The sequence below is a fragment of the Centruroides vittatus genome, unplaced genomic scaffold (genome assembly GCF_030686945.1).
Source record: "Centruroides vittatus isolate TY-2023 unplaced genomic scaffold, ASM3068694v2 contig_476, whole genome shotgun sequence".
Lineage (NCBI taxonomy): Eukaryota > Metazoa > Arthropoda > Arachnida > Scorpiones > Buthidae > Centruroides > Centruroides vittatus.
Window position 1 is genome coordinate 826,000 of NW_027122268.1, and position 27,425 is coordinate 853,424.

General features: G+C 31.1%; 1 protein-coding gene across 3 annotated transcripts in view; it reads right to left on the minus strand.

Annotated features, from left to right (window-relative positions):
• Positions 1 to 27,425, minus strand: part of LOC136977827 (uncharacterized) — a 115,953-nt gene that overhangs the window by 20,308 nt on the left and 68,220 nt on the right. For all 3 annotated transcript variants that reach the window (XM_067273408.1, XM_067273407.1, XM_067273409.1), the window contains 12 exons: positions 27,196 to 27,329; positions 27,042 to 27,116; positions 20,136 to 20,345; positions 17,512 to 17,633; positions 15,542 to 15,680; positions 10,632 to 10,817; positions 10,412 to 10,527; positions 7,940 to 8,117; positions 7,687 to 7,853; positions 4,748 to 4,870; positions 3,680 to 3,770; positions 3,463 to 3,549 (listed from right to left, as the gene is read on the minus strand). In XM_067273408.1, coding sequence (XP_067129509.1) covers positions 3,463 to 3,549; positions 3,680 to 3,770; positions 4,748 to 4,870; positions 7,687 to 7,853; positions 7,940 to 8,117; positions 10,412 to 10,527; positions 10,632 to 10,817; positions 15,542 to 15,680; positions 17,512 to 17,633; positions 20,136 to 20,345; positions 27,042 to 27,116; positions 27,196 to 27,329 — 1,628 coding nt within the window. The remainder of the gene's footprint in view (positions 1 to 3,462; positions 3,550 to 3,679; positions 3,771 to 4,747; positions 4,871 to 7,686; positions 7,854 to 7,939; positions 8,118 to 10,411; positions 10,528 to 10,631; positions 10,818 to 15,541; positions 15,681 to 17,511; positions 17,634 to 20,135; positions 20,346 to 27,041; positions 27,117 to 27,195; positions 27,330 to 27,425) is intronic.

Genomic DNA, 27,425 nt, shown 5'->3' on the forward strand with positions numbered 1-27,425 from the left:
ATGAACCATCAAGGGAACATCTAAAACAATATGTACCTGTCCTCTACAAAATTTATATAAGTAGGTTAAGGAAAATTTAAGGAAAACACAGCCCACATAATTTAAAATTGGTATATTGGATAACTCCGGTCATATAAGGAATTGTAACAAATATATATACAAAACTTGAACAATGTTTCCTTTCACACATACAAATATCTTTAATTCATCAGGAATTGGAACCTGTGTCATATAAATTTTTGTTTGTACTCGAAAAATAAAGTCTTGTTCTTTATGTTATACCTCTGTCATCATTCGAGTAACACACAACATCACACTATAAACTAACTGTCAAGAAATATGTAATATTTCCTATTCTTTTCAAAATTCAAAAAAATTTATCTAGGAAATTTCATAATTAGTTTGTTTAAGTAAGATGACATGATCCCATAATCCAAGATGGTGGGGAAACCTTTTAATGGGACCCACATCTAGTATCAACTTTCTGGAAAAGGGACTAGAAGACCAGATGATTGAAAGCACAGGAGATTCTTCTCTAGCCTCGAGACAGACTAAAGGTGCATTTTGGTATAGTCTCCAGAATAAAGGCAAGGGGAAAAATTGAATGGGAACCACTATTAGGATTTTATCATTTTGTTTAAACTGTTTCAAAAATCTTCAGCATTCCAGATTATTAACCTTTACTCCAATATTAAGTTGATTTGTTTATCTGCTTGGATGATGCAATATACCACAAAGTCCCGTACTATGTGCGGATATATTCCGTGTTATTGAGACAATTTTATGCAAGGTTAAACCTAGAAGTTGAAGAAAATGTATATATCTGAACAGGGCCTAATTTAGACCTTCGCGGGCCCTAGACAAAATAATATTTACGGGTCCCTTTACAAATTTTGTATTACTACAAATATAAATAAAATTTTAATATTTAAAATTAAAGTATTTTTATTTCAAAACAATTACAAACATAAAATAATCAATATGGCGCTAATAATATAGTAATTCGCAATACAGTGGAACGATTTTCAGTCGGACTGTGTCGTGCTGAATCGAATGTTTTTGATAGTAAATTTACTTCTAAAGTATAATTTTCATGTTTTTTATATTCTTTAATATATTTATTTTGTTTGTACAAAATGCAGAAATAATTTTTAACTATACGATAGCCTCGATGATTATTATAAAAATTTTCGTTAGGCTTAAATCGACTCACAACGCACGCACGAGAAAATTCAACAGGAAGCGATACGCAACGGAGAAAAATGTGAACATCGGACAGGTTAATGTATTTTTTCGTACAAAGTCGGAAACTGGAACAAATCATTAACTGGAAGGACCCCAGTCCCCAATTGGTTCCACTTATCGATGCTCTACTGTACTAATAAAACAATGGCATGTTTAGAACCTATTACGGTCCCTGGGCAAGTGCCTTGCCTGCCTTATGCCAAATTAGGTCCTGTCTCTAAAAGACAAAATTAGAATTTTGTATGAGTACTATTTGCAGTTTTTTCATCATGTTATACACATTTGCATTAAAGGGAGCAATTATATGGGAGTTTACTGTAACTTACTAATATATTGATAAAATAGCATTAATTTTAAAGTTTTACTTAAATGCTAGTTGAAATTTAAAAGCTTAAAAAAATCTTAAAACAAGAAAAATTGGACTTATAAGCCATTACACATGAGCAACGTTATGCAATTTCATCATATGATCATTTTTATAAAGTAAAACAATTCTTAAATACCACTTTCAGAAATAATAAGTTCTTCAACCAAGCAAGTTTTTGGATTAAAGAGACATTATATTTTAATACCAAATTAATATTGGATTTCAATTAGATATGCTCATACATTAATATTTCCTATCCTAAAAATTATAACTTTTACTGTTTTTCTATTGTTTATTTTCTTTCTGAACAAGTTTCTTAAAATATTCATGTGGACAAGAAGCATGGTATTAATGGTATATATTTAGCTAATGTATTAATCTAGAATTTTTATATAGTAGTACTAATGATATTTCATTAAAATTTCTTAATTGTTATTTCAAATAAATTTTCTTTCCTTAAGCAATATAGTTATATACCAGGTGTATAAGCTTAAATCCGCTGTTTGCTAATAGATGGCGTTAGTAAGCGTATTAAGCTACCGTGGAGACGCCATATTTTTTTTCGATGATTTTGACATTTGTCAACATTAATCAGTGCACATCATCAGCGATTTCATACGACATCATACATTTTTCCTTTGGTAATCATGCCTAGTTTTGTGCCAGAAAAACAGCATATGCGGGAAGCTCTGCTTTTCTGCTTCAATTTGAAGAAATCGGCTGCTGAAGCTCATCGAATGCTTGTGGAGGCCTATGGCGACAGTGCTTTATCGGAAACCACGTGCAGAGATTGGTTTCGTCAGTTCAAAGACGGCAATTTTGACCTGAGCGACAAGAAGCGTGAAAATCGGCCCAGGAAGGTTGAAGACCATCAATTGCAGGCTCTTTTGGACAAGGACGATACCCAATCACAAAAAATGCTTGCCGAGCAACTGGGTGTTACTCAACCAGCCATTTCCATGCGTCTATGTGCCATGGGAAAGATTCAAAAGATCGGAAAATGGGTGCCGCACGAATTGAACGATAGGCAGATGGAGCGACGCCAAAACACATGCGAAATCTTACTCACCAGACAAAAAAGAAAGTCGTTTTTTCATCGGATTCTAACTGGTGACAAAAAATGGATATATTTCGAGAATCCTAAACGCAAGAAATCGTGGGTTGATCCAGGCAAACTATCAACATCTTCCCCAAGACCAAATCACTTTGGACGGAAGACGATGCTGTGCGTTTGGTGGGATCAGCAGGGTATAGTCTACTATGAGCTGTTGAAACCTAATGAAACTGTCAATGCCCACCACTACTACCAACAACTGATCAAATTGCACCATGCTCTGCGTGAAAAAAGGCCAGATTATCAGCAAAGACACAACAAGCTGATTTTCCTCCACGACAATGCACCATTGCACTCGTCAACATTGGTCTGAAACTACTTGGAGACGCTACCCCATCCCGCTTATTCACCAGACCTGGCCCCTTCTGACTATCACTTATTTTCGTCGATGGGCCACGCGCTCGCTGAGCGCCACTTCGATTCTTATGAAAATGTCCAGAAATGGCTTGATGAGTGGTTTGCCTCGAAAGAAAAAGAATTTTTTTGGCATGGTATCCACACATTGCCCGAGAGATGGAAAAAATGTGTTGCTAGTCAGGGAAAGTACTTTGAATAAATTTGTTTTTGCTTGCTATGAAAAAAACGTGTCTTTTTCTGACTAAAAACAGCGGATTTAAGCTTATATACCTTGTAAACAATTTAAATTTTGATTGAGACATTTACAACATTAGAAATTCAAAGCTTTCTGATTATCACATACTGATAAAATCATATAATATTAGAATTGCATACTTACTTCACAAGGAGCTGGACACACTCTTCCTGTAAATTCTGGAAAATTGTTTGTTTGTAATAATTGCAATAAAGCTTCATGCCAATCATCCTGATAAAAAATATTCTATTATGTTTTATATGTGGTATTATATAATAATAATAATAATTTAAAATTCTTGAAAATACAGAATAATAATTATATTTTGAAATGATTACAAATTCTTAAAACATTGACTTACTTGAAATACTAGATCATTCCATTTTGGAATAATATTTCCAAGAGGACATCCATATGATGATTGACAAAATGGAACACCACACTCCATACACCTAGATAAAGTAATTATTACAGTACTTACATCATTAGTTTTAGATAAAAGAACTATTTATAGTTAAATCAATTTAAAAGGAACAATTAATTAATACAAATTAAATTAGAAAATATAGATAGTAAAGCCTCAACAATTGCACAATCAGAAGACTGAAATTTTTGTTTACGCAAATTATCAAGGAAAGAAAAAGGAGAACAAAAACATAAGATACATCTTATTCTATTGCACTTTTTACTTTTTATTTAAGTAATCAAAAATCAACTTTTATTTCACCGCACTATCACATTCCTTATGTGTAAACTCTTTTAATATCCACTAGGGAACAGTATCCTGAAAATATTATTCGTAAACACATGGCATCTGCAGAAAATTTTCCAGGTAAGAAAAAGCTCGGAATCATTAAATAAACTTTTTTTGATGTAATTTTTTTGGAGTTTCTTTTCACAAGTAGATTATAGAATACAGTATTGTATCAATGCAAAAAGACTGAGTTATGTAATATTATAATCTTGACCATGGGACTCTATCACTTTTAAAATTATAATTTGTGGGATCTTTTTATTTGATCTCGGGAAAACAAGTGCCCCGTTTGCCCCTCTACAGAAGCCCATCGTCATCACTGTCAGATGTGTTTTCAGCAAGGATAATCCAGCTATTAATTAGCTAGATTATCCTTGCTTCAAAGTAATTGAATATTTCAACTTACGAGGAACTTTACAGAAAGAAGAAACAAAAATGAGCAATAATAATTAGGCAATATGCAATGTGCCATTGTATATTTTTTAAATAAACCAAAGGTTTTGTCCTGCAAGTCTGATGTGGATTGTAGTAAATTGCAATGCAACTAAATAACAGAACTTATCTTGAAACCATGTTGTTTTACTATTTAAGAATAGAATATATTACTTCCAAAACTCAAAACAGAACTGAACTTTGGCTTAAACATAATTTACCAAATATAAAAAAAAATTTTACCTTGCTGCTTGTGTTTTAAGATTTTTTCTGATTCCATTTAGATCATATATTTCATTCCAATTAGATATTCGTTTTGCTGCTGGAATATACTGTATTTGGTGTCTCTTATATTTCATAAAACCACTGCAAAAATTAAAATAATTTAAATAAAACTAGTGTTTCCTAGAATAAAAATGGAATCTATGCACTAGATCTTGAATAGGTATCACTCTGCTTCCACAGCTAAGAAACAAACCTTTCAATACTATTATGGTTATAATCATATACATTATATTGAATAGGACTGTTATTATTTTTGGTTTTCCTATAATTATAAGATTATTTGTCTATAATATTTAATGAATATAGTAAATCATTTTATTATTAAAATTGTATTTTATAATTATTTGACAACACTAATAAAGAATTTTTACTTATCATCAATGATTAAACATTTTCCAATTCTGTTCAGTTAAGAATTGTCAGAGGCTAATGTTAATGAATCCAGAAGTCTTTAGAAAAAGTCCAATTTCTGAAATTTTTCTTTTTTCTCAACATGCTTAACAAATGAGGCTCATATGGATTGGTTGATAGTATTTGTAAACCTCATCAAATAAAATTCTGACATCTTCAAACTTTAAAGTTTTGTTGTGATGAGTAAAGTAGCTTTGATTGACTCAGACTAACTCAATTGAATGAATAAAATGCAGGACAGTCTGCTTTAACAATTCATCAACACAGTAACTCAGAGAAAATGGAGATAAATACTTCAGATTTTCTGACAGTTTTGGTTGTCCTTTCAGTTAACTGGTCACAAATTGTGTTTTTTCTCCACAAATTTGTGGGCAGATTCTCAAAGAAAATGCTATGATACCTCACATTATCATAACTGCATGAGATGAGTATAATAAATGTTTCAAAACATAATTCATTCATTGTCTGATGAAAATCATGATTGCTATTTGGTTCAAAAACTTCAAAATTTCAAACATTATGTTACATAAATGAATAATATACAATTGCTCCTTCACATTACCAAAAGCTATTTATTTTATAAGAAAAACATTTTTCATTAATTCATAAAGAAAAAAAAATAAGAAACTTTATTTAAGAATCATTTTAAATATATAAACTTTAATATTTTTGACACATTTGTTCGTCTGTTAAAATATACTAGACTATTTCATTCCATAACCTGTTCTAAAAAGATAGCAAATTTAAAATGTCAAACTAATGATGGCTCTACTACAACCAAGAATAAATTTTAGTAACCCGAAAAAGCAGTTGTATATTATTCACTTAACTTATCAATATTTGTATCACATTTCATAAACTTCAAAGAATTGCCAAATGATGTGTGATATTTCTTATTTTTTTATAATCTCAAATTCACTTGCAAACCAGTCAGAATTTTCTAATACATGTTTTATACATATATTTCATAATGAACACAGAACTTAAAAACATATATAACATATTTTCCTTCACGTATGCAGCCTAATTGGCTCCATTCTTATTCTGGGAATGACTATAGATGAAACACAAAAACTCCACTATTTATTTCGTCATACTATAAGACAGAAATGTATGGTGTCAGATCCCTTACCTCACCACCCAGCTGTTCATTGTGAGCCTGGCCAAACCCATAATGGGCTAGCCAAAAAGAAAGAGGGAGTAAGAGTTAAGAAGAAGCGTGGCATGTGTTTTTCTTTTTTATTTGAACAGCATCATCTGATATAAACTGGTAATGAAAGATAGATTAACCTGACATTTTGAAACAAAATTCTACTACAAATTAATTTTTCAAGCTGTAAATTTATTCATTTTTATTATATATATATATATATATATATATATATATATTATAATAAAAATACATATATATAATATATATATATATATATATATATATACACGTATATATATACGTATTTTACGGACTATAAGAGACACCTTAATTTTTAAGCAATTTTTAAAAAAAATACCTATAAGATGCTATGGACTATAAGATGCAGCTGAATTTTGGAGACAATTTTTCGAAGAAAAAAGTGCGTCTTATAGTCCGTAAAATACGGTATGTGATATATAATTCTTGATAATTCTAAAAATAAGCAATTTTATGTCATTTGCTTAGATAACAAGATAACAGATTTATAATATTCAATATGGTCGATTATAGCTTACATGCCTTTTTAATGTACTATTAAAATTTAGTTTTATTCTATATTATAAATTATGAATAAAAATTTTATAATATTTGAATACAGAATGAAACTAAATATTTTTATTACTACTGTTTGTATTTAAATTTATACTTTAAATTAAATAATCTAGACTATGAAAGAAATATATTTTGATTGAGATAACTTACAGCAGTGTATGTTTGAAGTAAAATCTTATGCAGAATATACACTAGTGCAGGTTATGGAAAACATGATATGCCATACTAGTTTAGAAGATATTGTGTCAAATACTCTCTTTTTTTTTTCCATTTCACTTCTATTAGTAATTTATTGTAGATGTAACAAAAACAGTAATTTAGTATTATTCTACAGTGAAATGGAAATGGAAAAGGAATAGGAAAAATATTTTAATACATTATATTGTTAATGGAAAAATATTTAAAATCAATAATGTAATATCCAACATTATGGATTTGAGTATTTATTATTACAGATAATGATAACTGAATGAACTAACACAAAATTCAATTAGTTTTTAAATATTATCTCATAAATAGTTCTTTGAAGAATCATTATGAATGGTTTGTGCCATAATCATTCAAGATAAATTTTTATATCTTGGTGTTTTGTGATCTTTTCTAATTCTTTTTCTTCAACTCTGCTATTACCAGATATTGCTAAATTGATTAACCATACTTTTATTTTCAACATTGGATTAAAAATCCCACAGTATTTTCTAATACTAATAAATGTTGTAATTCATATTTAAAAACTCACCGAACTTTATCTAATACTTCTGATTTCTTTCTGTTAGATACTAATTCTTCAATGTCGTTTGTTTTTGTATGAACCATGGAATATGTATTATCATTTCTATTTAATTTTTGTTGGGATTTTTCTTCTTCTAATTGACGTAAAGCTCGTTGATATTCTTTTGGAAAAATCTATCAATTATAGAAAATATATCTTAATAATAATAGTTAGCTAAACAAATGAAAATTATGTACTAATTCTATTAAAAAATAAATACTTTTAAAAATTGTTTTGTAGAATCAGGCCATTCTTTCAAAATATGAGCAGCAACATCAGATTCAGTTTTAGTATGAAATTCACTTATTATTTCTTTCAAAAATTTCAAATCTTCATTTAATTCAACAGGAAAAATATCCACCATATCTTTATTGCATCTTTGAGAAAAACAACCATCTCTAAAAATAGATAATTTATTTTTAATACTAAAAAAATACAAAAATTTAACAGATAAGTTTAAACAATGTAATAAAATAAATATTGTCAACTTATTATTCTATATTTCTATGAGTTTTATAAATTGACCATTATTCTAATTTGGAAAGTAGGAGTTGTCTTAGGTTCTCATTTCACATTAATAGCTGAAAAAGAAACAATATAATTGTTAATTTTGTTAATTAATTATCATTATAACAGTTAATTATTTAATTAATTAATATATCATCTTTAATTAAATTTATCTACTTCTAATTTCCAAATTAGAGTAAGACTCAAACCTGCAACTTTTACTTATTCTGTTAGATATATTACCAAGTACACTACTCAGACCAATTAATTTAGGAAATAAATCCATTTTGGTCATTTGCTGTGCTGAGTGACTAGTACATGTTCATAATCATCTCCGGTTAGTGTGCTGAATAACCAATATGACTATATCATAATATCTTGTAAATTAACTGGTCTGGAAATGAAGATTCGACAGAAATCCAAGTAATGTAATTTTACAGCGCATCTTCATGGTAAGCAGAAGTTATGGGTTCAAGATCAATCTTTTTCAGATTATTCTAAATTAATTAATTAATTAAATTTGAATTTTTTGTATAAATTAAAGGATGAGGCTATTTATACATACAGTATATCGCGCGATGATCGGGAGTTGCGTCGCTCTCTTCGCTAAGTTCTTTTCGTAGGCCCCTCACCCGCGGACATGCTCGCTATTGATCGCAGTCAGTTAGTACAATGTGCCGCTTTCACGGCTTGTCTACCCGGTTCATGTTACCTTAGGTTCCAAGATGGCGGCTCGTCTCTGATTCAAGCAAGGAAACAGTGGGGACGCACGTTCTAACCTAACCTAACCCAACCCATTCTAATATATTACCATAATTATTAGCAACCAAATTATTAGAATAAGTTAGGTTAGGTTAGGTAAGAATGTGCGTTCCCACTGTTTCCTTGCTGGACGAGCCGCTAGGTAACATTAATCATCTATCCTAACCTAACCTATCCCTCCGGGAGATGACTGTCACTAGCTAGGCTAATGCAAAACCTTTTATTTCAGCGAACAAGCTGTAAAGAGGCATGTAGTACTAGCCAACCGCGAGCGATAGCGAGCGTGTCGGCATCAATATCTGCCGGACTGCCTGTTAAACACGCGATAGGCTTAGCGGAGAGAGCGACGCGACTCCTGATCATCGCATGATATACTGTATGTATAAATAACCACTTTCTAAATTAAAAGACACAGTCATTTCAAAAATTTTTTAGATGATCACCATTTTATTTTCTTTTTTGTTCTAGAACAAGACTGTCTTTTACGACTTTCTTGTTCTAGAACAAGAGAGAAAATAAAATGGTGATCGTCTAAAGAATTTTTAGAAATGATTGTGTCTTTTAATTTATACAAAAAATTTTATCATCCGATGGAAATTCAGAAAAAAAAAAAAGATAAATTTGAATTATCGAATTTATTGCAAGATTGGTGACTTAATTGCCTACCTTTGGTCCAAATTACATATCTTTATATTTAATTAGCCAGGTTATAGCCTAAGAATAAATTTGATGTTATCATTTGATTATTTTATAATTTGGACTTTGTTTACTATCTATATATAAATAAATATCTCAACATCTCAAAGCCAAATGATTATAAGTTTAAATCGTAGTACATTACCACTGCTAATATTAAATACTGAGTAATAATAAACAGTGTAATAATTTAATAAGAGACAGCACCTAACACCTACCTCTAGTGCCAAATTTCTTAGTATTTAATAATTAACTCAGGCTTCATTACCACTATTAATAATCTGATAAGCATTTGGCTTGTCTACTATATGATTAAATTATTGGTGTTCGCTACACTCAAGTTTTCTTTTAGAACCTTTGAGGGACTACGGCCTTTCAGCATAAAAACTGCACGCTAACATCAAACATAGAGGGTACTGTAGCCATGTATGCCATTCAGAGGGATCCTACCTTTCCCTACTGTCTATCTCCTCTCCTTTTCTTCCTTTTCCCTTTCCCGCCAGCTAAACACTTTGTGTATGGCTGATGTCTTTCTTGTATGTATGTATATGATTAAATTTTGAAATATGAAATGTTTAATCCCAAAAAATCTTATATAATGATTTCAAATCATATATTAGAAAAATCAAGAGAATAAAAAATAAAATATTTTGCTTCTGCAAATCATAATTAAATTCAAATTTATAAAAAATTTCATTGTATCTAATCTAGTAAATAATTAACATACTTGTCTAAGACATAAGCAATTCCTCCAGACATACCAGCTGCAAAATTTCTTCCTGTAAGACCTAATATTATAGCATAACCACCAGTCATATATTCACAACCATGATCTCCAACACCCTAAAAAAAATATGAAATAAGATCAAAATATGATGGAATTCATAATTATAAATATTTAAAATATAGAAAATTACAAACATACAATAACAAATTTTATAATATACCTCACAAACGGCAATAGCTCCAGAATTGCGTACACAAAATCTTTCTGCCACTATACCACGAAAGAATGCTTTTCCAGAAGTTGCACCATAAAGACAAACATTACCAGCAATGAAATTATTTTCAGATTTAAAATCTTCAGGCATATCTTTTGGAGGATAAAGAATTACCTCTCCACCTGATAGACCCTAAAATAAAATTGAAAAAGGTTTTTTAAGCTTTTGACATTATTATGTTATTCTGATGATGATAATAAAATAAGTTAAATGACATTAATAATTTTAAAACTAACTTTTAAAATTGTAATCAATGACATTCATCAATGAATGCCAATGATTACATATTAAAGTTCAGCCGTAGACAGCTTTTTCAATTAATTATGTTGCCAATTTTAAGAATAATTTATCAATCTATTAAAAACAGTTTTAAAAGAAAATATTTTAAATTACTTCTCTGCTCTTTACTGACACCGGGTATTATAACTATAACTTCAAAACGAACCTGTTACCGGTGTAAATCTTCTTATAAGCGTCTGACTAACGTTTTCGAACTTAAGAAGCTTTTAAGTTCGAAAACGTTAGTCAGACGCTTATAAGAAGATTTACACCGGTAACAGGTTCGTTTTGAAGTTATAATATTTTAAATGTTATCAAATTAAGAGATTAAAAATTCAAAAATTTTATTGCTATGAGATAACAATTTGAATAGAATATTGATTTCAAATCATGAATCAAAATTCAACAAAACATTTTATATTGTTACAAAGCTTATGCATTTCTGTGAAATAACATTCATGCAGGAATAAATTCAGTCAAACTACTGTATTCCAAATTTAAAAACAAGATTACAATCCTCATCTTGCAAATTATCATATATTTTTGTCAATATATTTCTATTTTGACATGAAACTTATTCTTTTAATAAAAATAAAAACATTTAAAAATCAATATTTATGAGTGATTATACAGTAAATTAATTATAAATTTTACTTGCTTGAATATTTTAAAAGATTATCTTCAATTAATAAGTAAAGGAACATTAGCAAACAATCAAGAAAATCAAAAAAACTATCTTTTTCAGGACCATTATATCCCAGCTTCAGATCATTCAAATCAAACAAAAACAAAACATTTAGAGAACTACTATCAAAAATCCAGGAATGAATTGCAACATTTGGTTGCACCATCTGTTATGATATTTTATAAATAAACTTTTTATAATAGTTAAAAATATAAAATGACAAAAAGCTTAATTTTGAGGGTAGGAATGGGTGGGGGTGATGACTACCCCTTAGGAAGTTATTAACCATGATAACTTACTTTTATACTCCCATTTCTAATACCAACCTTTCATTAGATAAGAGGTATAATCTTTTGTTCTTTGTTTATGGAAAGAATTCTATGAGTTTAACCAGTTACATCACAATCTCCTACAAGTCTAACAAAATTTTTGTTCATATGTTGTATTTTCTGTTTTAACTTGTGTCATATTTTACTTTGTATTTACCTTAGAATAATATGTCATAATATCATACAGTAAAACTCAGTTAATCACCTATGGAGCCAGAGTTGTGCCAGATTATAAAATGTTTTTATATTTTCACAAAATTGATAAGTTATATGTGAGCTGAACATTACAAACATTGCTGTATATTCTGTACCTGTACACACTGCTTTCACTGGTGATTTCTTGTGTTTATGCCACAATTGTCAAATAAGTTGTTGTAAAAATCTTTCAGGATAGAACTTGAAAGCTTACAGAAAACAAATCAAAAGCATATAGCAATCTAACTTGACATAAACAAGATACTGTAACAAAATTAGTGTGTCATTTTTCTTAATAGATGTCAGGAGGTTAACTGTAGGATCAAAAGTAATGTGTAATAGTCATACCCTTCACCTTTACCTTGATTCCTGCCAAAGAATTTTAGTACACCACATGTTTAAACAAATTCACCAAATAAAAAAAATTATGCTGGATTGTTATTAGACAATTCCAGATTATCAGTTACTTTTCAGAGTGCACTACAATTAACAAATTTCTGCTATTACTACGTACTGTACACTGCATTACTACAAACAAACTACTTCAAACAACCTTTACTCTGCAGTAAAATTAATTCTTTAATCTAACGTTTTCAGTTAGCTTTACTAACCCTCTTCAGGATTGCCAAAAAAACCGTTATTTCGAAAAATACGTTTGAAAAACTCTTTACAATTTAGAATGCTTTTAAACTTTCCGGCTGCGCAATCTCAGATCATTCTTTCGCAGCTGCATATCGGCCGCTCTCCAAGCGGAAGGGATTCGATATGATTCTTTAAAATTAATGCTTTGCCCTTTTTCATTGTACTTGTTAATACACTACGCCTCGGTATATTTAAGTTGCCTTATATTTGCCACTTTCTGTACAATTTTCGCATCATCCCAGTTGATAGACACCTCGTCCGGATCCGCTATCGCATAGTTGGCTAACGCCGTAACTGGTTGCCTGCATCTTACATTTCTTTTATGCTCCTCTAACCTTACTGCCAGCGATCTCTTCGTGGCTCCTATATAATACAGCTCCGTACTCCTCCTTTTATCCTGCACTGGTATTCTGTAAACCCCTGGAATTTTCATTCTGTCTATGGGCGCTTTGTCATTCCGTAGCAACTGAAATACAGTAGGGTTCCTCCTGTATGCTATTTTTTTATTCTTCTCTATTCCTATTCTTCTATATATGTTGCTTAATTGAGCTCTATACTCCATTATGGTAAATTCTCCCTTTTCTTTACTCTCGTTATTACGTTTCTCTATTTCCTGCACCAACCATTTTATTTTGCCACTCTTTACTCCGAATGATGCGAAAATTGTACAGAAAGTGGCAAATATAAGGCAACTTAAATATACGGAGGCGTGGTGTATTAACAAGTACAATGAAAAAGGGCAAAGCATTAATTTTAAAGAATCATATCGAATCCCTTCCGCTTGGAGAGCGGCCAATATGCAGCTGTGAAAGAATGATCTGAGATTGCGCAGCCGGAAAGTTTAAAAGCATTCTAAATTGTAAAGAGTTTTTCGAACGTATTTTTTGAAATAACGGTTTTTTTGGCAATCCTGAAGAGGGTTAGTAAAGCTAACCGAAAACGTTAGATTAAAGAATTAATTTTACTGCAGAGTAAAGGTTGTTTGAAGTAAATTTCTGCTATATTTTTAAACTTGTCATCGTATTTAATTAATGTTGTTTCTTAAAAATGTAAGCTGATATTATTTGTGCTGTTTTTAATTCTACAATTTGATATGAGAATAAATTTTTAAAGACATATTAGTAATTTTAATTTGTTGTATTTTAGAATAATTTAATAATTTAAAGAATTATTTGGATCAACAAAACTGATAATTTTACAATATATTTTAAACTTGTAGTGCTCTGCTACTATTTTTGTATATTAATTTCTTTGTATGCTCAATTTTCCGTTATACGTGTCGGGTTTTTGCTTTTGTCATGCGTGAATGTATTTTCTGTCATGTCATGTACCACCTTTTGGATGGGTGTTGTTGGTTGGCTGACGGTTGGCTGTTCGTTGGACTACGTGATAGGAGGCGGAAGTTCCAGACAGGAGTTCCCTTTTATATTTCCGGTGGAAAATATAAAAGGGAGGGACCCCCACAAGAAGGCACTCTTTTTTTGTCTTTACCTGTGTAGTTCTTGGGTACCTGGATCGGAGGAGATAGTCCCGGTAAGGAGAAGGTAAGGTTGCCATACACGCCATTGACAAAGGATAGAAGATTAGCGAGTCTGAGGAGAAATCGACTTGCATCAGCGTGAGGACACTATAAGGAGCACAATCTCCTTTTTGTGGAGAAAGATCCTTTAAGGTTAGAATCCCTTACTATGGTATTTCGTTGTTAGTAACATTTACTGACACGTGTTCATCAGCCCATTTGTTACAGGATATGGGCTATCGCATGATTACGAAGAATTGTATGCATGCGGATCAACAATGTATACTCACCTTGTAAATAATTGTCAAGTAACTATCGGACCTGTAATTAGTAAGTGAGTAGACGTTATTAATTTTTTTGGCATTACTAATCGATACTTGACCGATAACTATCATCTGTTAATTACTGTATGTACATGTATCTTGACTGTTATAAATTGTTTCATCCATCTATTGGCTTTGAGGTATGTTATATTGTAAGGTCCTCAGACACTACAAACTTAATCAATAAAAAATGATAATATATATTAATTAAAATTATTTTATTTTACAACAACAAATTTTATAATTTTTACTTGCATATAGTAAATTATTTTTTTTTTTTAAATTCTGCTAAAACTATAATATTTCTTACATTCATGAAAAATTTTTTCCCAAACATTATACAGGGTGTTTGGAAATTCCTGTCACAAACCTCTAGGACTTGTAGAAGGGAGTGAGTACATAATATTTTGATTAGGAACCCATTTCCGTTCTACAATGGTTTCAATTCAGATGTTTAACTCTTCTGCTTGAGGAATTTGAATTAGCCGTGATGCAGTGCAATTACTAGGACATTTAATTATTCTACACGTCATACTGTCTACCCTATTGTATACCAGGACAAGCAACTCTGAGACTTTTCTCTTTCCCTCAGCAGAAGTGGAAGAGTTAAACACCTGAATTGAAACTGTTGTAGAATGGGTTTCTAATCAAAATATTATGTACTCATTCCCCTCTACAACTCCTAGAAGTTTGTAACGGGAATTTCCGAATACCCTGTATATATTATATATATATATATATATAATATATATATATATATATATATATAGTTTTTTTTTATCAAAAAATAGGGTCAAACAAAATTTGTAAAATTTTTCAGAAATCAAAAATTACATTTGATATTACTAAAACATTAAATTTTATGATCAATTTTCATCATTTACCTTTGCAACATAATCATTGGCATCTCCTTCAAGTTCAGCACAAACCCCATGAGCAAGAAATGCACAAAAACTTTGACCAGCAGTGCCATGAAGTTTTATATTAATAGTATTTTTGGGCAATCCAATTTCTCCAAATTTCCTTCAAAATATGATATGTTAAAATCAAAATGTAATTATAGCATAAATTTCTGAATTATAAAAAAAAATATATATATATATATATACAGGGTGTTTTTTTTTTAAACTGGCGGCACTCAGAGACATCTGTAGAGCAATCTAACAGCCGGACTGTTGCCAAATTTGGGAGAGTGACTAAGGACGACATGGGAAAGAGATTCTGCGAAGAAAAAAAGTAGTACCCAAATTCGTCGGTAGGGGTGAATTTGGCGCTGTTGCAGTGAAACAGCTAAGAATTTGCATAACACTCTGATAACACCTCAAAATGCAAATTCACAATGACGTAATCGACAGCAGCACCACCTAATTTGAGCTTAAAAGACAAGGACAAAAGTCCAAAGCGCATTCTGGATGTCAGCAGAGTTCAACATGCATCTTTCATTACCTCAATGTGCGTTGCTTGTGAAACTATCATCTTAACCAATCGAGCGCACCGTGCGCTCTTCATAAGTTTAGAACCCATAACTTGCGCAGAGGTCCTATCAATTAATGCATTGAAAGACTTGATAAAGAAATTTGAAGAGACAGGATCGTTAGCAGTTTGGCCTGGTAGAGGGCGGAAACCGATGTCTGCACAGACAGTTAGTGATGTTGCGACTGCACTCGTTGAAGGTTCACAGGGGACCGTTGCTGGTAGTAGCAGTGCCCGGGGAGTGGCATGACAATTGGAAATGGTGCCTTCAACAGTATGGCAAGTTCTGTGAAAAGTTCTCAAGTTCTATCCATACAAGATAAGCCACCTGCAAGAATTAAAACCAATCAACCATGCTACACAGTTGACATTTGCTCTGACATCTCTTGCTGTTTTGCTGCAACAGCGCCAAATTCACCCCTACCGGCGAATTTGGGTACTACTTTTTTCTTCACAGAATCTCTTTCCCATGTCGTCCTTAGTCACTCTCCCAAATTTGGCGACAGTCCGACTGTTAGATTGCTCTACAGATGTCTCTGAGTGCCATCAGTTTAAAAAAAAACACCCTGTATATCTTCTCTACATTGTTTTTTAATGTGTTTTCTTATTAATGATTTTGTAATAATTATAAAAAACTTATTTTAGACTGATAACATAATTACATTATGCTTATAGAAAATAGAATAGATAATTTCACTGTAGTTTGACTAATGATAATTTTCTAGAAAACAATTAGTTTAAAAAAATGTTACATCATATGTATATCATTATCAAATTTATTATTATTTAAATATTTCACTTTTATTACTTTATATATAAAAAAGAAAAGTATCTAGTAAAATTAACAATAATAAATTCTTCCTTGTAACAATCAATTTCACAAGAAATCATAAAACCATAAAAAAAGTTCTGAACACTTTAAGTAGTCAGTTTATTAACACTGTTTTTCAAGACATTAGGTTTCTGGATCATCAGATCAATAATGCAAAGAATATAAATATGAACATATATCAAAATTTTTAAAAAATAAACAGTCAAATCCAGTAGCATAGCAAACATAACTAGTGCCTGGGGCACGACACTTTATTGGCGCCTCCTCCCCCTTCCAGAAACACACATAGTTTGTCTTGGAGACCATTTGGGCACCCCTCTACAAGTGGCTCCTGGGGCATGATACACCCCCCTGCACCTCCTTGCTACGTCACTGGTCAAATCATGATACAAATTCCAACAATTCCAAAAGTAAATTATTATAATGTCTCAGAAAATATTTAATCAGAATAAATTTATGAATTCTTAAACTATTTAGCATTATAAAATCATAAAATTTTCATTAATATACAAGAATTATCAATGTATGACTGTTATGTTATATACTAACTTTGCTACCATATAGCTTAGAGTGGATGCAAAAGCTCGATCTTCATTTGTTATTTTCATTGTTATGTCAACCTTTTTAGTGTGATTTTCCAGTATTCGAGATTTTTCAATCAACTCATTGTCCTGTAAAAAAATATAACAAAACATGTTTATAATAATATAAATCAATACTATGATGGTAATTCAATAAGTGAAGGTAAATTGCTTAAGTATGTAATAAGACTAAATGCAACTTCATGAAACTATTACAGAATGTAGCAACATCTAAAGGGTAGATTCTGACAATGTGCAATAGATGGCAAAACAAGCCTGACTATAACAACAGTGTGAGAATCATGCCTGTCCAGTAGAAAATTGTACTACAAAAGAGTATCTTCCTATCTTAAGATTTTTGTGATCAAAAGAACAAACCAAAGGAGGTTGACATAGGAATGAGTCCAATATGATGGAAGGTGTGAGTGAAAGTGTACCAGTGATTAGCAAGATTTCAAGAAGTCAGAACATCAATTGTTGATGAATATCATTCAGGATGCCCTTCCCCAACAAACAGTGACACCAATGTTACTCACTTGGAACCATTTATTCATGAGAATAAGTGGATTTCTGAGAACATAGTTGCCACTAAATTAAACAAGAACACTGGATCTGTACATGGCATCATCCATCCATGTGAACTATGTGCAGAGTTGAAGTGCTTTCTTGGTACATTACCATAATTATAATAAAATAATTTTATATATAAAAAAAGTTATGAAGGAATTAGATGCAAATTAAGTTTAAGTAGGGGAAAAATAAGATATCAGTTGCGTGATATTAATATATGAATATATTTTGCACGAACAAATTGGCAGTACTTAATGATGGATTTTCAACAGCAGTGTTCTTTGTCCCTTTTGTTCTGGTATCCACTATGGCCAAAATGCAATGCAATGCCAACATTACATGAAAATCACATGGAACCAAAAAGTTGTAACTATGTGGTCGTACGCCTTATTTTGTATATTGTTGTATATATTATTCTTAGTATTTATTCCATTTTCTTTCTCTTTGTTGGTTCTTTTGTCTATCACTTCCTAGAAACTTCTTTCTTCCCTGACCCTTCCCTGTTCAAATGGTGGTGACCTAATTAAAAGACAAAGAAAAGGTGGTAGCCTGAGGGCTAAGTGTAGGACAAGAGAGCACTTTTTTGGCTTGCACGTTGGAGAGATAGGATGTGTTGTGAAGACCTCCAGGTTGTTCTGGCATCAACTGGAGAACAAAGGAGATGACAAGCCTAAGCTAGCATTCGAGAGGAATCTGAAATATATCCCGACATAGGAACGTTGAGAAGCTTATTCAGAGAATTGGATAGATGTCTACAATCAACAATTTCTACAATTCGGAAAGTTAATAATCTAGCAAGCGCGACTATCACCCCAAGATCGTCGACATTTTGGGTACCCATTCTTTTCTATTATCATATATCCAACTATCCTATCGTCTATCTTTTCTTCTTCTTTTTTTATTTATGTAAGTAGTTTTAAGTATTTAGTCATAGTTCCTTATTTTTGTACTGCGGTGAATATTTTTTTGTCGTGAGGTTGCTTAACGATTCTACTTGAGTATCTGCAGGAATTGTATGTAAAAAAGTTAACGGGAAGAACAAGGAGTGTCAGAATTATAAAAGAATCCTGTAAAGAAAATAAACACGAGTGACGAGAACATATGTGTGTTATATTCTCTTGTTGAATCACTCACCGCGTGCGTATCTTACAGCTAAGACCAGTACTATGTAAGATTGTTATTTGTGATATGTACTATTGTATTAACTTCATCAACTGCATTGTAATTTTAGTTTGATTTAATCTGTATAAAAATATTCAATTAAATCTGTGTAACAAAAATTTTATTATATCAGTATCCTTGACAATAAATTTGTTTTTCATAATTCTGATATTTAAAAATCTAAAAATACAACCATTTCAGAATTAAGAATTATAAAATAGAATCATTTAGTGCAAAAGTGACATTATTAGTTTAGGAGCAACTGCATATAGTGAGCCTAGGGGCCATATTTCTAAACACACTGCTGGTTCACCAGCATCTTTGTCTTTTGTTTTCATCCAACACAACAATAAGACTCATGTGACAAAATGTAATGCAGTAAGAAGCTTCCTGACATGACAAAGTCGGTTAGTTTTAAAGTCATTTTTTCATGTGAGATTACATACACACCTATAATTCACACCATCAAACTTTGAAGTTTTCTAACATATAATCTGTGGATTATAGGGGAATAAATTATTATTTAATACAAATAGTACCAAATCAAATTTGATGAAATAACAACTTAAACAATTTTTTTCCTTAAATATTATTACCATCCACATCATTCACTAACAATCAATAAAATAGAGAAAGAATCAATTGACATATTTATGAGGACTGCTTACATGAATCTTAATTTTTATAACATAAGTAAGATGAAGTCTGAATATTAAGAACAGTTTTGGTGTAGCATGTAGGTATTCAAATGATGTTATTATAAACATTGTTTTGCAGTTTTACATAAATATATACAATTATAATTATTTTACATTTATTTTTAGTTATTAAAATCAAAACTTTCTTAAAATGAAAACATACCAGTCTCTTATCCAATTGGAAATCTTGATTTATACTTCCACCTATTATGTTTACTCCAGATCTTAAACTAGAAGCATTGCATAATAAAGGAGAAAAATCCAACAATTTTGCTTTGCAATTATTTTCATCAGGATTGGCTGCCAATAAATCTGTTCTACCAATAAGATCTTGAAAATGTCTAATTCCAAGTTTTGCCATATAACTTCTAACCTGTAATAAAAATTTGTGCAATCAAATTTGCTTTTATAATGCAAAAGTTAAATCAGATTAAAAATATATAAATTTTTTTCCATAAGAACAATAAGTAAATTTTCAATAAATCAGTATCTGAACTTGAATTATTTCTGAATTTAATCTTTCATTCAATAAATTTGTAAAAGCAACTAAATTAAGTTAAATATATGCTTCTCTAAGCATTGTCAACATTAAAGTAAATATTTACAAATGTCATTTTTAAACCACACGTACAGGAACCACTTACTGGTGTTGGAAACAAGAAACGAAAAAATGTCGTTAACATTTTCGAATGTTGGAAGTTCTTTTTCAGACGATAAAAAAAAAAAAAAAAAAAACGATGAACGCAGATCCAAAAATAGAACGATTATTTTTAAACGAAATTGAATACTTCCCGTTACAGCCGGTTGATCGGACATGCGCATTCGGTGCAGGTATATGACGATTAAAGGTCCGTGTCGATGAGGGCCTGCCAGGCGACAGACAAATTGAGCTCTTCTTTATAGTTTATGCTGGTGGTGGCGCGGCTAGATTTGTAAACAGAGATAGCCTCCAACCACCTCAGGTGTTCAGGGTGAGGTGAGGTGATGATGAGCCTCGCTTAGTTGAAGGCTGCCTCGATGTCAGGATCGGCCGCGTAAGTTGAGAGAGCCGTAGAGTTCCTCCCATGTAGAATATCTGCATTGTGCTCACGTATTCTGATTCCCAATGATCGTTTGGTTGAACTGATATAAACAAGGTTTCTGTCACACCTGTGATCCTTAAGAGGTATAGAGTAAATGCCCGGAAGTCTGTTGGGATCGGGGGAATCCTTCCCATTACAGAGGATGTCCAAGATGGTGGGACATCTGTATGTGATCTTAATACAGCATTTGTTGGCAATCCCCTTATATAACGAAGCCATGTACAGATTATATGTGATGGGGATCCGTGTCTCATCCTCAGGTTGATTGTCGTGACGTGAACGGATGGCGGATACATGTGCGAAGCAACAGTGACGATTAATCAATCTATTAATTAGCTTGTGGTACCAGTGGATGGTCACTAGGTGTTTGATATGTTCCAATTCGGTGGTCAGTGCTGCTGGAGTGGACAAATGCAAAAACGCCCTCTTAATTAACATGTTGAATGTGGTGGTCTTGTATTGGAAAGGGTCACATGACCCAACCGGGATGTAAAGGGAGGCCGTACCTGGTTTATAGTAGATTGAAGTGTGTATAGACGATCCTTCGATGATGATGTTTAGATTCAAGAAGTGGACTGCCGTATTGTTAGCCTGTTCTAATTCTACAGTCAAGCCATAAGGGTTGTCATTAACCGATTCTACAAATGCCGTCACATCCGGTACATTTCTTCATAAGATGATTATGTTGTCAATATATCTTTTATACAAGATGATGTTAGGAAGATACTGCGGTAGGACCTTTTGCTCCAATTGCCAATGCCACCACCTGCATAAACTATAAAGAAGAGCTCAATTTGTCCGTCGCCTGGCAGGCTTTCATTGACACAGACCTTTAATCGTCATATACCCGCACCGAATGTGCATGTCTGATCAACCAGCTGTAACGTGAAGTATTCGATTTCGTTTAAAAATAATCGTTCTATTTTTGGATCTGCGTTCGTTGGTTTTTTTTTATCGTCTGAAAAAGAACTTCCAACGTTCGAAAACGTTAACATTTTTTTCAGTGGCGTGCCGTGACATTTGATGACAGGGAAGCTGTGTTTCTGTAAGAAGCCGACTTCCAGGGGCAATCAGTTAATTGCGCGTCAGTGATGGTCTAGGGCAGTGGTTCTTAACCTTTTTTACTCGCCGCCCACCAAATATTTCATAATTTTTTGTGACCCCCATTTTTTAATAATAATTTATATTTGATAATTTGATAATTTATCTATAATAAATTGATTTTTTTATTATTGCTTTATTTTTTATATAATAAATGTAAATCATAACTTTATTATTTCATTATCTATTTAAATAACATTCAAACTTCACAATTAAACATGAAAACTCATTAATTTTTAACAGAAAATAAAATAAGAAACATGTCGATAAATCGATCCAATGTCGATGCTAAAACTAAACTAAAACTAAAACGCCCACTTGTGGTAAGGATTTTGCATATCTTTTGCAAAAATATTTAAATTTTCAAAGCCTACTATTTTTCCTAATTATTTTTAAAATTCCAAGCATTAATAGTTTCTTAAAATTGCTTTGGAATAAAAGAAGTAAATACTGCGGTGTAAGTAGCATATTTACATGTATTTCTTCTGTACTAACAAAGTTGTATGTAGGAAGAAATACAAAATAAATAAATAAAAACTAAATAGGAAAACTATCTTTCTTATTTCACTTTTCAATACGATATTCGGATTATACATCAATTTTCTTTTTATTATATTCTGAAGGAAATTTTGCATAATTTGGCGGCCCCCGGCAAACTTCTTATGGACCCCCAGAGGCCGCGGCCCCCTGTTAAGAATCACTGGTCTAGGGTCCATTCGTATTCATTTGTTCGATAAGCCAGTAAAAACTGTAGACTTCTCTAAATGTATTTTTAATATCACAATTACATTCTGAATCGCTAGCCACGATATAAGGGCTAAAATTAAAAATAAATTATAAAAACTTACTCGGTGAAATAAAATGTGCGGTGGATATACATACCTGGTACAATGTATTGTTCGATTGTATTAATATACTTTTAAAGAAAATTATAATTAAAATATAGCTTTGTAAAGAAACGTACATAAAAATAACATAAAATAGTCTTTACTTTTTAAATCTTAAAACAATCCACTTAGTCAAATATCTTGATACGAGTAGCTAATGGATGGAACTAGTGACGGTCCAGGTAGGTGTGTAGTGAGTGTGTGCGTGCCAAATCCCGAGGGTGCCGATACCGGTCAATGTCAAATGCCTCTTTTGTCGCATCACTAGTATATCTCAAAGGACGCCACAGGGCTGTTGTAAATTTTAAACGTTTCTCACCGTAGCTGTAAAAATCTAATTATGTTAAACTTAATAGTCATTCGTTTTCTAACTAATTCGTTTTAATACCAGGTGTACACGGAAATCAGTTTCCCACTGTACTGAGCGAGTGATTGGTTCTGTTAAGCTTTTGTTGAAGTAAAATTCTGGCTCTTTCAACAGGGTTTTATTTATGTCCCCATTCCCTAATCTCTTAATTATTTAGTCACTTCTTAAGTAGAAATAAGTCGAAACCAGTTACTTTGTACCTGAATATCTGTAGTCTTGGGAAAACAGTGGAAAGACAAATTTTTATGACAACGGATATATAAATCGTAAATTTAAGGAAAATAAATTCTAGAGCTTTTTTTTTGTACCATTGTATGTACTGTACGTCTCATTCATTAAATTTGGTTGTAAATGATGCTGCCAAAGTAACAGTTAATTTTTAACACTGTACTAGAATTGTACACGTTTTTTCTGCATCCCCTTACAGATGGGACATACTAAATCGTAATATCACCGGTTTAACATCGAAATCCGTAAGTAATATAAGATGGGAGAGCGGAATAAACGCAGAATAAATATATCAAATATTTTAATGGAGTTTTTTTTAAACTCCTGTCAACTATACAGAACTATCATAAAAACGTGCCAGTAAATTCCTATCGGTTGGGTTAAGTTATAAATCTAGTCTAGGGTGGGCAACCCTTTTTATAACATGGGCCAATGCCTATAATCTGGCTGCTTGGAAGTTGACAGGCAGGCGGATAACAGCCCACAACCGCTCCGGGATATAAAGCTGTACTCTTTACGAGTGTGTCGCTTCTACCAGCTAAACCGGGTGAGGTTGGTGCACTGTAAACCGCATGTGCTAATGCCTATATAATCTGGCTGATTGGAGACTGACCCGGTTTCGACATTCCTTCCGCCACCGAATTATTCGAATATACAATAGCAATCTTATCGTTTTTTTTTTCACATGTAGTATAGAAATTTGTAAAAGATACATAATGCAGTTATAATAAAATATTAATTTTAATTAATTCAAAGTACGTTAAAATATGAAAATTTATATTTTATAAAATTCAAGGGAAGGTCATTGGAAGGTGGAATCGGCGCTTCCATCGCTTCCAATGACGGCACGCCACTGATTTTTTTGTTTTCTGTTTCCAACACCGGTAAGTGGTTCCTGTACGTGTTCCATGAATGTAGAAGTTTGTCATTTTTTATAAAATATTTGTCATTCTTCAAAAATTAATAGAATTATTCTAGTAACTAATGCTTTTTTTCATGTACATAGTGATAAAAAATATCTTTTCATAAATAAATGAGTGCTTAGGTTAAAGCATTAGCAAATGTTTATTATAAAATGCAATAAAAGTCAGATATATATAAAATTATAATTATAAAATCAGCTTATTGAACATAAATTTGTTCATTTCAATTGTTTCAAGAATTTGACAATACAATAAATTAAAAATGAATATGAACAAAGGAATTCTCAAGGATAATCTAATAAACACAGATTTCACCTTATGATAGACTCAGTTTAAAATTATATATAAATTATTATCAAACATATACAATGATATTAAGATAAATAGCTGTTCATACTATAAACATTCAAATGCTAAGTGAAGCAGTTATTAACAAATTTGTGATGACTATACAATATGTTCCTGAATCTAAATAAATATCCAACTCAGCTTTAAACATTTAATAAATTGTAATAAACCATCAATACACCTTTCTTGCTGAGATATGTTTAATCAAAACATCAATGTTTTTGACCTAAAACATGTTCCTTGACCAATATAAAAATGTTATCAAATGTGCATATAGATTTGACAGAGGCTAAGCTATTTATATTTTCTCAAATGCAAAAAATCATATTTTGGATTTTATTTCAAATATTAAACATTTATAAAAAAAAATAAGTTATTGTGATAGGTATGCAACCAACTTCTAGTAACCATACATATATGCAAAATCTCTTAGTTAATGCTATTAAATTTGTTGTTTTTACTCTGCATTGATTATTGATCATTCCCTTTTTTTGAATTGTCAGCAGTTCAAATTTACATATTGTGTTTATAACAACATGAATCAAGTAGAGTCCCATACAACGCGCAAGCAACAACCCTCAAATTTTGTCGATCAGAGGTATACGTTTTTTTTTCAACTTATAGGCCAAGGTTTAAACTTTCATAAATCGTGTGATAATGCAGGTTTCGATAACGTGATTTCCTATAATGCATAACGAATCCCCCGCGTTATGTGGGACTCTACTGTATATATCACAACTAAACACAATTCTAGTTTCATTTTAATATAATTCTAATGAAATAAACATCAGCTAAGATTTTTATTTCATTTAAAATTTATTTTAATGAAATAAAAATGTATACCCTAGCAAAAATTTCATTTGAAGTCATTTGCAAATGGTAATTGATTTCAAATATGATTTGATGCCAACTGATAGGAAATATTAAATAGTAACAAATGGCAAGTCCTTTTTGATCATTTACTTTGTAGAAGAGAATATTAAGTAATGGAAATAATATAAATTATCATCAAATAATCTTGTAATATTTTCACACTTGAAATTCTGAATACATGATAAAAATTGTTGTCAGTTAACATTTTAATGAGTGACATAAAATGGTATTGTTTGGCAAATGTTGTGTTTATCAACAATAGTATTTATTATTTAATTTTATATTGCTTTCTATTTCAAATATATCAAATCAATTTATGAATCTGATCAATTCTAAATCTAAAACTATTCAGTTGACAAAACAGTTTTAAATGATAATTGATATCAAATAATGAATTAAAAAAGAATCATAAATTGATTTGATATATTTGAAATACGAAGTAATATAGAATTAAATAATGCATACTATTGTTGATAAACATAACATTTAAACATAAAAATTAGCCATATAAAATGGTTTTTTGGTCAATTTCATAAGTGATATAAATTGGTATATTGATAAAATGATATCATTTTGTGTCATTTGATCATAATTGTCAAAAAATTAAATTCAATTAACTGAAAATTATTTAGAAATACATTAGAAACAAGCAATTATTTATATGACATCACAATGCCAGGCTGCAATTTTTACCAACGTTATTATTAGTGTTAATGAACACTCTCGACGAACCTTTATGTCCGGTAATATTTAAAATTCAAATTTTAAATGTTACTGGACATAAAGGTTCATCGAGTATGTTCATTAAAATATATGTTCTCCATCTCAAATTTATAATGTCTTGTCCCTGTACATAATACTTTTCTTGATAATAACAGTCATGCCAGTCATCTATGTAACTCCATTCAGAGGAAAATTTTTTAATTGAATTCATGTGATTTCCAGTCTAAATCAGAAGTTTGCATACAGTTAATCACGACCGCCTGCTCCTAAGCTTTCCATATCTGGTCTTGACTTTCATCTATCTAACACTATTTGAGATTAAAGAAAAACAAATGGACAACAGTGGAAATTTAGAAATTTACAATTTTTTCAAATTGCAGCCCTACAAATGCAAATATTATGCAAAAGTTTTGAAAAGACTTACAAATTACAAACTCATCCTTTAGTATTAAATATTTATTGTAAATTTATGAATTTAAAAATAATACTATTTATTTAAATTATCTTCAACATAAACTATTCAAGTGAAGTCCTTACTTCTTCTGCTACAAAGAAAAAATAATTCACAACATATTCTGGTTTTCCATCAAACTTTTTTCGTAATTCTGGATCCTAAAATAAATTTTAAAAAAATACATATATTTATCTTGAATACCAATATTTTTCACAATATAATTCAGATGTAATGTACCTGTGTTGCTATGCCAACAGGACATGTATTCAAATGACATTTTCTCATCATTGTACAGCCTAAAGAAATGAGTGGTGCAGTTGAAAATCCAAATTCATCTGCTCCTAACAGAGCTGCTATAACAACATCATATCCTAAAAAATATAATAATTAGTCATTTATAATTTTCTTATTTTTATTTAAGATAATTAATCTTTGAGTATATTGCATTATCATTTGATATATGGTGA